Source organism: Coenobita brevimanus, chromosome 98 (assembly GCF_032717465.1).
Source record: "Coenobita brevimanus isolate Jiangsu-jjx chromosome 98, ASM3271746v2, whole genome shotgun sequence".
Classification (NCBI taxonomy): domain Eukaryota; kingdom Metazoa; phylum Arthropoda; class Malacostraca; order Decapoda; family Coenobitidae; genus Coenobita; species Coenobita brevimanus.
In genome coordinates, this window is record NC_137051.1 from 14199947 (window position 1) to 14213578 (window position 13632).

The 13632-nt window shown below is 41.5% G+C and overlaps 1 protein-coding gene across 3 annotated transcripts in view; it reads right to left on the reverse strand.

Moving 5' to 3' along the window:
• The window catches only part of Ubqn (ubiquilin), a 109564-nt gene that overhangs the window by 91707 nt on the left and 4225 nt on the right, over positions 1–13632 (reverse strand). For all 3 annotated transcript variants that reach the window (XM_080283674.1, XM_080283675.1, XM_080283676.1), the window contains exon 2: positions 12638–12719. In XM_080283674.1, the coding sequence (XP_080139800.1) occupies positions 12638–12719 (82 nt within the window). The remainder of the gene's footprint in view (positions 1–12637; positions 12720–13632) is intronic.

Consider the following 13632-nt stretch of genomic DNA (forward strand, 5'->3'; position numbering starts at 1 on the left):
TGATTGGCTGAAGAGTGTAATTGTAAATGTGTATAAAGGGAAGGGTGATGCCCTGGAAAGAGGAAATTATAGGGGTATAGGATCAGATAATGAAGGTAATGGAGAGAGTTTTAGAAGGTATGATTAGAGAAAGAGTGAATATTGATGAGATGCAGTTTGGGTTCATGCCAGGTAGGGGGACCACTGATGCCATATTCATTGTTCGACAGCTTCAGGAAAAATATATTGGTAGGAGAAGGGATCTTTATTTTGTTTTTGTTGATTTGGAAAAGGCCTTTGACAGAGTCCCTTGAGAGGTGGTGAAGTGGGCAATGAGAAAGCTTGGCTTGGAGGAGTGGCTGGTTAGGGTGGTTATGGCCATGTATGTGGGTGCTCACACCCAGGTGAGAGTGAATGGAGATTTGAGTGATGAGTTTTCCGTGAATGTTGGTGTGCATCAGGGGTCAGTCTTGAGTCCCATGTTGTTTATCATGGTACTTGAAGCCCTTTCACGCGACCTTAGAAACGGACTCCCGTGGGAGTTGTTGTATGCAGATGATTTGGTGTTGATTGCAGAGAATGAAAGGAAGGCGGAGGAAAGGTTTAGGAAGTGGAGAGATGGTATGGGGCAAAAGGGTTTAAGGGTAAATGCAGATAAAACAAAAGTGATGATATCTAGGGTTGGTGGCGGTACTGTCAAAGATGAGGGAGAGTGGCCATGTGCAGTTTGCCACAAGGGAGTGGGACGTAATTCCATCTTGTGCAGTGTGTGTGATAAATGGGTGCATAAGAGATGTAGTGGTATCAGAGGTAGACTGCGAGATAATGCTGATTTTATGTGTACGGCGTGCCGGGGTGAGCAGGTGGAGATTGTCAGACGTGAAAGGATTGAACTTGCTGGTGAATCTCTTGAGTGTGTGGAAGAGTTTTGTTATTTGGGAGACATGTTGTGTGCTGGAGGTGGGGCTGGAGCTAGCTCTGTGGCTAGGGTGAGAAGTGATTGGAAGAAGATCAGGGAGCTCTTACCTCTCCTGACATTGAGAGGGCTCTCCCTACGTGCTAAGGGGTCTTTGTATGCAGCATGTGTTAGGAGTGTAAAGCTGTATGGCAGTGAGACCTGGGCAGTGAAGGAGGAAGATATTCGCCGGCTCAGACGTACAGAAATGACAATGATTAGGTGGATGTGCTGTGCGTCTCTGCGTCCAAGGCCTGGAGGGGCTGGGTTTACAGTGGGAGAGTGGAGGGGTAGGATGGGACTGGAGTGTATTGGTGTTGTGATGAGGAGAGGTAGATTGAGGTGGTTTGGACATGTGGAGAGGATGGGGGATGATAATTGGGTGAGGAAAGTGAGAAGTGTTAATACTGGGGGTGGGGTTATGAGGGGTAGACCGAGAAAGACATGGGACGAGGTCATTAAGTGTGACCTTAGGGTTAAGGGACTGAACAGGGAGGCTGCAATGGATCGTGCAGCGTGGAGAGCTGCCATTAGGTGACCAAGGCTGACACGTGCAAGCATGTTGGAGCCTTTAAAAACGAAAACGAAAATGATTAAATATTTTTTTCAGATAAGCATGATGTCGCAAAAAAGAAGTGATACTATCGTACAGAAGAACAAGAATGCCTGGACCAATAATTTGGTGTGGTTCCAGCAGTCACATAGAAGAGGAATTATGCCTTTAGAAGAATCTTCATTAAAAGAAAATTCAAAATGCCAAACTGAATGCAAGTTGCTGGACGTTACCAGTTTCTTGGAGCTAAAACCAAATTGAGAAAAGAATAAATAGTCAAGATTTCCAAAGAAGTTGCAAAATTATGGGAGAATAAATTGAACTTTCCACATATGTCAGCTCAAGCAATACAAGCAAAGCTTGACAAAGTGCTAAAATCTTCCGATGAATGTGTCAAGAGGGGAAAATATGATGCCCTAAATAAACTTTTTGATATCACAAAAGTAAATAGTCAATGGTTATCCACTGAAGATAAACAACTCTACCACCTACGAGTGCAAAGCAAAGGAGAAGTGGGGTACTCAACATGTCAAGTTGCAAGTAAGGAAACCATTCACCCTTCAAAAGACGAAAACTGCCTGATGAACCTATATTCCCATCAACATCTTACGATCTTTCATCTAAACATGAAGTTTTTGTACCATTTAACATGAGTGTTTAGATTCTTTGAAGAAAAAGAGCATTTTCCTTTGATTAACTTTTACAAAATTCCAAATATCAGTAATGTGAGGTCGAATTCAAGGGCAATTCTCGCTATTCTTGCGTTCATTCTTATACCTACAACAAAGAAGACTTTGGATAAGATGTGCAGATTCATTTCATATGAACGGGCAGAGTACTGGTCTACTAACCTGATGTACAATGAAAATGATTTCAAGAACTTGTCAGAAATACTGAAACCTTACAAAAAAGCACTAAACTCATTGCAGAATCACTGGAAGCAGGAGCAATCCTCAAGATACCAAGAAGTAATCTGTGTGAAGAACGTGCAGTCAAAGTGATGCAAGAACTCTATGCTGCCTGCAGAAACAAAGCCAAACTGCAGCTTAGATTTATTCTAGGTAAAATACAGTGATTTTAAGTATTAATGCATTTGTATAAGCTTTTTTTTTTTTTGTTATTATTATTATTATTATACACGCAAATATACACCTGCAAAAATCAATTTTTTATTTTGGGGTGACCTTTCTTTTAAACTGAGAGGAATAAGGGCTTTTTTCTTTGTTTTTTTAAGCAAAAGTTCATCAACTTGAGGTACAGGAACATAATGTTGTAAAAAAGTTATAACCCTAATGTGCTGCTGCAAGAAGGAACATAGCATTGTAAAAAAGTTATAACCCTAATGAACATGCTGCCGCAAGAAATTAATGCATTATAATGTTGACAGTACAACAAAAACATTAACAATGGCCCTCCCAGGACTCATGCGTTAAGTGCTTGCATGCGTACATGTCTGTGTGTTTGGGTGTGTCTATGTCTGTGATTTTTGGTGTGTGTGTGTGTGTGTGTGTGTGTGTGTGTGTGTGTGTGTGTGTGTGTTTGCAAAGCAGTGCACCCAAAAACATGGGGCATGAGGTGACCGTTAACGTTTTTGTTTTACTGTTAATGTCAAATGCATTAATTTCTCGCTGCAGCGTGTTGGTAGTTATATTATATACTTTGAACATATCCTAGTCTTCTATGTTTGTATTAGCAGTGGGACCAAGAGTGTTAAACATGAAATCAGCTTGAGATGTAACTGCCAGTTAAGAATGATGGGTGGGGTGGGGGGCTGGGTAGGGATATGGAGGAGGGTCGGGAGCTGGGGTAGTGGCGGGTGGAGCTCGTTTCGTCCTCCCCCCTCCCTTCTTCCCTGGGTATACAGGAGTAGGAAGGGGGCATCCCTGGGCGGAAATTTGTGATCGTGTGTACACGTCTTATGTTTTCAGAGGTCCCTCTCAACAGTCCGAAAGACCCTCAGTCCCCTGCCGTTCACACTGCAGGACATTTACTGTATCATGAACCAGGGTAGTGGTTCATAATAGGGATCGTCCACGAATCTGCTGAAAACTCTAACAGAACAGTCCCCTAAAAACCATCTTAGAAAGCAAACCTATCCTTGAAACAACATCCAGAGGGTACTTTTTCAATAGTTTAGGTCAGCCAAGCATTGATAATGTGGAAGTGTTATAAGAAAGTTTGGTATATTCAAAATTTGCCAGTTTGTTCATATTATTACACATATTATTGTATCACAGGTCTACAAGAAAATATATTCGGTATTTCGGGATAAATGCTAGCCAGTCGTACTTAATGGGTCACCGCACGTGTCCATGACCTATTTTAAAACACCTCATTGAAAGATGATCATCCACCTTACAGATACATTGAGATTCCTCTATGCCAATGCAAGCATGTAAGAAGCCATTCAAGTATGGAACTGCCATCAAGCATCACTAGTGCATCATTAGCAGTATGACTATATTAAACTTTATATTGCACTATGTTATTACAGTACTAAATGGAAAACTCTAGCTAACAGACTACACTCAACCCCCTGCTATCGCGCCTAATTGGTCACAGCAAACGCGCGTGATAGCTGAATACGCGATAGCTGAACTGAACAATCAATGGGAAAATTTCTAATTGGTTTTTTGGTGGCCCATTTTTCTAACTTTTAACCACTTTATGCCCGTGATTTCCTGCCAATCTCTCCTCCAACATGAAATATGCATTATTATATTAATAATAACAGTATAATGAATAAATAAACATAAAAGGCCATCAAACTTTTATAAGGATTAAGGCCTGGGTGGTTTGATGGGTTCCGAGGCTTGGGAGTGGCTTAATTGCCGCCAGATCTCTTTAGCTGTCTCCATGATTTCTTAGTGTCCACAGCTAAAGGGGGTATCACACGGTACATCGTATCAGGAATGGCCGAGGAAGATTTAAGTGGAACAAAACTTGCACACTATCACACACATTCCTCATACTGTTGCCAGAGCCTCGTCTCAGTTGTAAACACGTGATTACTTTATCAACATAACAGTTTTTTCGGCATAGGAAATATTAACTCTTTATAAGGGTTTCAAAACGATTTATATTTATTCTAAAATACAGTATTAATAAGTATTGTGTTAGACTAAATTTCAATGCTGTAGTACGATATATTCTTTCGAGTCGAATGGGTTTTGTTCACACTGTTTTGCCCGTCGTATCCTCGGCAGGAATCCGTTCAGATGTATTCCAAATGCCCGTGGTATCGTCAACAATTTTACCACGATACCGTTCTGATTAACCATTGTATCCTCGGCAAACCTCGTATGAAGTGCCATGTGAATAAGTTTCGCTTAGCCTGTCTTCAAACTCGATGCATGATAGCATGTATGATTGTGCATTTGATCTGTGCGTGATAGCAGATAAACGTGGTAGCTGAACGTGCGATAGCAGGGGGTTGAGTGTACTTACGCGGGCAATGAAGCGCCATTGTGGGAAAGCGTCTTTGCATAACACGCATCGGTGCAATTTTACATAATTACATTAATTTTTAACATAAGGCTTTATTTAGCTTTTTCTTCAGTTCATCCTTAAAGCCCTAGCAGGCTCGTGTGTAGATATCACGTGAGACAACTGAAAAGTGCGGGTTCGTGTTTTGCGCTCTAATTGTAAGTGACCATCTTGTGATATCGCGACCATTTCTTAAAGCGAACTAATGCCAAACTTGGATCAGTTTTTCAACACTATTGGAATTCATTGTGACAGTAACCATCTCAAGAGTCAACTGCATGGGGGCGCAGAGGAGGGGGGAAAGGACGAGATGGAGGAGGGGGACGAAGAAGAGACACAGGAAGGGGACGAAGAGGGCATGGGGGAGGCACAAGAAGCGGCCCATACATCAGTTATTACTGTAACTAATGTAGTGATGCTGCATTTTCAATTTCACACACACACACACACACACACAACACTATTATGCAAAATAGTTGTGTAAGGCACACAACAGCAGATTTTGATTCTGTTTTGTAATCAATCTGAATACATAGCATTTCAGATTTTACTCTGTGCAGCTTCTTAAAAACTATCTTTGTTTAATAAATCTGCAAAATATAGAGATTCTGAAACAATGTCCACTGTAAGAGGCCTCACAACTACTGTAAATAAAATGAAGACCAGAAATTCAAATAACAACCAACAATCAGTGTGTGCAAAGCCACACCACCACAGCAATGAAAATTATTAGAAAATGCCAAGTGTTTAGTATCCTAACATAAGAGCTCCAATGGTAACTGAAATGCAAGAATTTTGATTGTTTAATTCATAAGCGATCCACAGGTATATATGGCAAGTGATAAGAAGGGTGGATGGTGAACTGAATGAATGGAAGACAATGATTATGTGTGTGTGGATGAAAGAATGCGAAGATGTGTAATGGATGCAAGAGCATTGAGGAGTGGACTTTCTGACCACCACTTGGTGGTGGCCAGAATCAAGGTCCAAGTAAAATGGAGATATAGAAGAAGGAAAGGACTAGGAACGAACAAGTAGATGCAAGGAGAGTGGAAAGGTTACAAGAGGATGAGAAAAAGGCAGAATATAAGAGAGAAGTGGAAGAACGATTGGGTAAATACGAGTTGGAGCAGATAGGGGACGTGGGAGGTGTGTGCGAGATATACACAGAAGAAATATGTGCAGCATGTGATGTGGTGTGTGGGGAGAAGAGAAGACAAAAGGGGGTGCAAGGAACAGCATGGTGGAATGAAGAGGTGAGACAGGCTGTGGCACAAAAGAAAAAGGGCATATAATGAATGGATGAGAAATAGGAGCGTGGAAGACGTTGAGTGACAGAAGAGAGAGTTATACGTAGAAAGGAAGAGAGATGTGAAAAGATTAGTAAGTGAGAGTAAGAAGACAGTGGATGAGGAATTTGGAAGGTATTTGAGTGTCAAGTGGAGGGAATGTAAGAAAATGTTCTGGTAAGAGGTAAAGAGTCAGACAGGGTGGCAATGAATTTAGTAGGGGAGTGAAAGATAAAAACGGTAAATTACTAGTTAGTTAAGAAGGGAGAAAAAATGAGCAGATGGAGAGAACACTTAAGAATTGTTGAACACAGAGAATGAAAGTAATGCGAGTACTGTATAAGTGGCTGAGGAATGGCTGGGAGAAGGAGGGAGGTAAGAAAAAAGGAAGAAATCAGTAGGATGGATGTTGTGGAAGCAATGAATAAAGTCAAAATGGGGAAAGCCCCAGGTATATATATATATATATATATATATATATATGGATAGATAGATCGATAGATAGATACAGTAAAAGCTTGCTATACAGTAATGGAATAATTCAGCCAACTCTTATTCCATTTTATCAAATACTCCGCTTTTTCAAGCTTCCATTCCAAAACCATACATGAAAAGGAAATTTCAGTAAATTTGCGATTTTTCCCATATTTCTTCCCTAACTCGTGACCTGAAGCCTATACACAGTTTCTATTAAATAGCTTCTTTTGCTACATACACACATGCTGCCTATGCAAGTAATAATGACACACACACAGCAGTCAGAACCCACAATAATATTAATAATACAGTACTGTAATAATAATAAAAAAACAGTAAAATACTCACCTCCAAATGCGGGGTTATGACTTGTTTGTAAAATTATGCCTGACACAGCCCCCCAAACATGAGTCTGGCATGATGCTTCCCTATTTCCTGTCTGAGTCTTGACCCCATAGTCGGTCGTGATCGTCTTCACTGGAATACCACACTCAGTTTTCGAGATTATTTCTAATATCTGGCCCAGAGAAAGCCTCACCCTTTCCATTTTTTCCTGCACTTTAGGCATAGCAAACAATTGGTTTGCTTATTTTCTACAGAAAAGGCACAGAAATGTTTGTAATGCCAAGGTAATCACACACACTTGGGAAGAAGATTTGAACTGTGCGGGGGTTGCTGGTAGACTGTGGCAAGGTGAGCGGCCTCACCCGGCCTGAGACAAAGCGTTTTTTTGCAGCAATCTGTGACAAAGCCCTGCACCAAGTGATCGATCGGAAATGTTCCGGTGCATCACGATTTTCCCACAGCCACGGACAAACTGACTTGTTTCCATTACAGAAACCCAACACCTCATGACAGAACAGAAAACTTCTGGAATATTACAAGTACCTTCCAGAAAAAAATCGTTCCATTTTTCAAGCCTCCGCTTTATCTAACATTCGTGATATCAAGCTTTTACTGTATATATATACAGTCAACCCTTGGCTATCACGGGTTTTGCTATCGCGTTTCATGGCTATCACGGACAGGTGAAATGCAACACGATTACCTTTATCGCGACCTCAAATACTGCTATCGCGGACGATGGTTGGCCAGAAACATTTAAATCGCGCGGGCTCAGCCCATGCGTATACTCGCGCCGTGATTGGCGCGACGTCACAGGCTACCCGAGGGCTGATTGGCCCAAGACATGGTTACAGCTACCCATCCTTCCCGCCAAGGTTCAGAGAGAGTCAGCGTTACCAGTCGACAGCAGCTATAGCCGTGAAGACCTATTGTTCAACCACAATGGCCACCAATACCCCATCCAACCCTCCTACCATTGGTGCACGTAACGCGGCTAACCCAGGACGGCAAGTGAGGAAGAGGAAGAACCTGCCTTATGCTCAGGGTCCCTTCCAGACTCCTGATGAAGCTGATCAATTCCTAGACGAGACAGAACGTCGGAGGGGTGGCCAGTAATACTCCACCCCAGCCTCGGAACCCCTTCAACCCACCCAAGCCCCTCATCCTCTCCAAAAATGTTAAGTAAAATGGCTTATTACAGTTAATTCTGTTTCATTTATAACCTTTATGTACTGTACTGTTGTTAATTTGCAGCATTGGTTTGTAATCCCAGGTATTTTAGTGAAGCAGATGTGAAAATAGGGTAAGGTTGGGGTAAAGTTGGAGGTCGGGGAACCAATTAGAATTTTTCCCATTAGTTCTTAAGTATGGCTATCGCGATTTTGGCTATGGCGGGTCGCCTAGGGTACCAATTACTCGTGATAGCCAAGGGTTGACTGTATATATATATATATATATATATATATATATATATATATTTATATATATATATATATGGAGCCTCTGTGGTACAGTGGTAAAGTGTGCATTTTCATACACTGAAGAACGAGAGTTCGCGCCCCGCCAGGGTAATAAACTTTGGGAGCTTTCTTCTGGCCACGTACTGCATTGGCGGACATAAGGCGTCCTGTGGTTGAACCTGTGTTTCATACCATAAAGTATGCTTGCACCCAGTCGGCTTGCGCGGGCTGATTACACTTGGTTCACAGACTACACACACATCCAAAGCCACTCCAACACTTCAATTACACTTACAAGCACTTGTCACCCTGCATACTGTACAATCTCTACCAAACAGCATAAGCCACTTGGTAGAGATACATTGGTGGTATTGTCCTCACTTCAGTCGGGATAGGCCAGTCCTGCACTGGACACTCAAACGACTGATAAGATGAGATATACTGTACACACATATATATATATATATATACACCGGTATATATGTATATGTATCTATCTATAAATAAAAAATTAAAAAATAATAATTTGGTTTTACGACTGGTATCCCCGAAGGGCTATGGCGTTGCCCCTGGGTAGAGGACTTTTGGACTGAAGTGTGCAGTATTTTATGACCGGATGCCCTTCCTGATGTCTACCACTGACCCTTGGGTGGATTCGATCCTCCGACCCTTCGGTCAGAGCGGAGCACTCTAACCCATTGAGCCACGGCTGCTATCTATCATCTATCAATTGCCAGATGCCTGAATCTCATACTGTGTGGCCACAAACAAATCACCTCCACATTGCCCTGTCCCCTGCCATTTCACTGCCCTGCTCCAAGCTCACACCCCCCTCTCTCATATACCTCTCCACTCCATCCCTCCATCTCATCCTCAGCCTCCTCCTCCCTCTCCCCCCCTCCACCTCACTCACATACACTCTACTCGTCAGTCTCTCACCCTCCATCCTCTCCACATGGCCAAACCACCTCAGTGTGTTCCTCCTAACGCTTCCTATCACATCCACATCCACACCATAATGTTCCTTTATATCCTCATTTGTCAGCCTGTCTCTCCATGTGACTCCACAGGCTCCTCTTAAATAACTCATTTCCACTGCTCTCACCCGACTTGTGTCTTTCCAACAACATCCAAGTTTCACTTCCATACGTTAGCGTTGGTATCACAATACTGTCATGTAGTAACTTTTTCACTTCCATGCTCACTTCCCTGTTTCTTATCTCTGCTTTCAAGGAACTAGCAGCCTTTCTTCCTTGTTGTACCCTTTCTAGCACTTCACCCTCCAAACTTCCATCCTTATTCATCACACTCCCCAGGTACTTAAATGTACCCACATTTTCCATTTCCTCACCATCCAACCTCACTGTACATTCACTGCCTTCACCTCTCTCAAAGACCATCACTTTACTCTTCCCAACATTCACCTTTAGATTCCACTTCTTACACACTCTCCCAAACTCATCCACCAAGCCTTGCAGCTTCCCTTCGTCTTCGCTTAACAACACAAAATCATCTGCAAACAACAGTACAGGGAGTTTCCAAACATTACCCTCTCTCAATAGGGCCACTCCAACATCCACTGTCCTACCTTATATCTTGTATATATATATATATATATATATATATATATATATATATATATATATATATACAGCAAACGCTTGATATAACGAATGCGGGATAAAACGGAATGATTTTTTTCCAAAAGGTACTCGTAATATTCCGGAAGTTTTCCATTCTGTTGCAAGGTGTCAGGTTTCCGTAATGGAAACAAGCCAGTTTGTCCGTGGCTGTGGAAAAATTGCAATGTACCAAAACGTTTCCAGTCAATCATGAGGTGTGGGGCTTTGTCACTGGCTGCGGCAACAAGCCGGTTTGCCTCAGGTCAGGTGAGGCCGCCCACCTCGCCGCAGTCTACCAGCAACCTCCGCACAGTTCAAATCTTCTCTCCAAGTGTGCGTGATTACCTTGGCATTTCAAACATTTCTGTGCCTTTTCTGTAGAAAATAAGTAAAACCAATTGTTTCCCATGCCTAAAGTGCAAGAAAAAATGGTAAGGATGAGGCTTTCTCTGGGCCAGAAATTAGAAATAATCTTGAAGCATCAGGCCTGACACATGTTTGGGGACTGTGTCAGGCATAATTCTACGAACAATTCGTATCTCCCCCCATTTGGAGGTGAGTTTTTTACTGTTTTATTTATTATTATTACTGTATTATTATTTTTATTATTGTGGGTTCTGACTGCTCTGTGTGTATCATTATGACTAGCATAAGCAGCATGTGTGTGTGTGTGTGTGTGTGTGTGTGTGTGTGTGTGTGTGTAGCAAAAGAAGCTATTTAGTAGCAACTGTCTATAGGCTTCAGGTCACGAGTTAGGGAAGAAATATGGGAAAAATAGTAAATTCCAGAAAATTCCATTCCATCTATGGTTTGTAATGGAAGCTTGAAAAAGCAGAATATTTGATAAAATGGAATAGGGGTTAGCTGAATTATTCCATTACATCAAGCTTCTATTGTATATATATGTACATGTAAATATATACGGCATATATGTACATGTAAATATATACGGTATATATGTACATGTAAATATATACGGTATATATATATATATATATATATATATATATATAGAAAGACAGATAGTTGTGTGTGTGTGTGTGTGTGTGTGTTTACAGTAAACTGCCAGGTTAAAAAGTAAGAGATGGTGGTGTATTCTCCAGAAAAAAGCTAGAAAGATGAAGCATATTGAGACCAATCTGAGACATAGGGGAAACTTGTGACAGTGATGCTCCCATTCAGTACAAGAGATTACACTAAGTAATAAAGTATACAGCTTATTTGCTGTGTCTGTATCAACTGCTAGGTTAGGTACTTTGGGAGAATGCTGTGCAGAAATAGGTACTGTAGTATGATCTTTCAATTTTTACCAAGAGAAATGGTGTTACTTTGTCACAAAAGGCAGATAACACACAGAACACTAGGCAATTATGTTGAGTAACCCAAATGGCAGTTGGTGGTGGCAATTATCTAATCACTTGATGTAATCTAGTGCTGCCTCCTGCTTCCTTCACCTATATCATTCTTTTTCTGTATCTGCCCCCTCTCTTCCTATTACTCCCATCTTTCCTGTCACTTTTTATTACTCTTCTTTTCTTTTCAGGTGGCTTTACATTCAGTGACAAGCCACGTGGTTTCCTGTAAGCCAGGAAACCATTTAGAATGCTGGATGGTAACCATATACTGTACAGTAATCAACCCAAACATTTTCCCTGTGTCAACACGTGGGTTGGCAGAGGGTTTGAGCCCATCCCATTAAAACAACTAACTCAAAGACAAATTACTACCGCTAGCAGGATTATGGCGTCTGGCTGTAGACAGACAGACAGAGTAACCTTGATATGTCTGGCCAAGCGGACCCATTAACCATGGGAAAGCAATTACCTATGCAGTGAACAAATGTTCCCTTGTGGCACCTTACCTCCAAGAAGTGTGGGAAAGGGTGTGGAGGTTTGATTCCTAGATGGACACTGCATTTGCATCTTTCCATCCACCCAATTAACAGGGTCACCCTAGCAGACTCCGCATCATCACCCCGTTATATTAATGGCTACCACCTGGTGTTGTAAATGGTTTTCTGGGTTAGAGGAAACCATCAGGCTTTTCACTCAATGAAGAGCCAATCAAAATGGAAAAATCAGTAACAAAGTGCAACAAGAAGTCTGGGAGAAATAGGGAGAGAGAAGGGCAATCACAGAAAACGGATGGAAGTAGGCAGCATTACATCAAGTGAGTGGATGATGGTTGCCACCACTTAACACTCACAGAATTATTTGAATCACAAATCTACAGCTGCAAATCAAGGAATCCACCATTATCAATTTGTTTTAGCTTACCCTTGTAAAAGAGATCATCTGTTAACCATTACCAGTATTATCTTCTGCTACCATTAGCTTATATGAATGTAAAGAATGGATATAAAGAGCATCCATATTTTTTACATCAGGGTGAACAATGTCAGGAATTCTGCCACACAGCTTATTAGTAAAGTACAACATGTAAGGTAAATACCAATTACTGAAGAGACTTACCATCTTTTAAAATTTTTCCCGCAAATATCAGACAGACTTGATCCACAGAGGCATTGAATTTTTCACTAACCACCTCACGTAGCTGAAAGAAAAAACATATCTATAATTGGCTAAAACAACTGTTTCTATGTGGTAAGTACTTGGGTGGTTATAAAGTACTAGTTACCTTATAAAGTACTAGTACCTTATCAGCCAGCATTGTTTATGAACATCTTTCTTCCGAGATTATCAATCTTTTCATACTTCAATCTATCCCATAGTACAGGTACTGTAAATATTTTTCATGTAACACCTCACATCATCAAAGCAAATAAGGAATTATCATCAAAGCAAGTTAGGAATTATCAGCAAATTTTCTTCTGAAGACTGTACCTGTACATGCAATGTACTGTACTAACAGGAATCTGAAAACTACAACAATATTTAAGAAAAAGTCACTATGGCCTATATACAATATATTGTAATCCCTGTAATATCCAGACGCCCAATTCCTGGACACCCCAATTTACGGACATTTTGGGCCTGGGACTTCATAACCCCAAAATTGCCCCCACCCTGCAAAAAAATAAAAAAATAAAAAAATAAAAAAAATAAAAATAAAAAAATCCGAACTTTCCCTCCCCTGTAATTTGAACCTGACGCGTGGCGCAGACCAGCTGTGTTTTGGTGCGTAGTTCCACTAACATCCGCTAAAACGCCCCTGCATCCTCCCCATTTCCTGCCCGTCCTTCATCATGAGAGCACGCTTGTCACCATGGCCACCCACGTGCTTTTATGGTGGTGCCCTACCTCCTGCAGGCTCTGCTATTCCTCTCCTGCCTCTTCATCGTATGTGTGATTATGGGCCCACCGCCCGAGAAGAGGAAACGAGTGGTTCTGACTCTGGAGAAGAGGGAGTTGTTGGACTATGTGGACGCGGGATGGTCGACATCACACATCCTCCATGAATTCAACTTGGCCCACTCTACATTGTTTGATACCAAGAGATCCCGTGA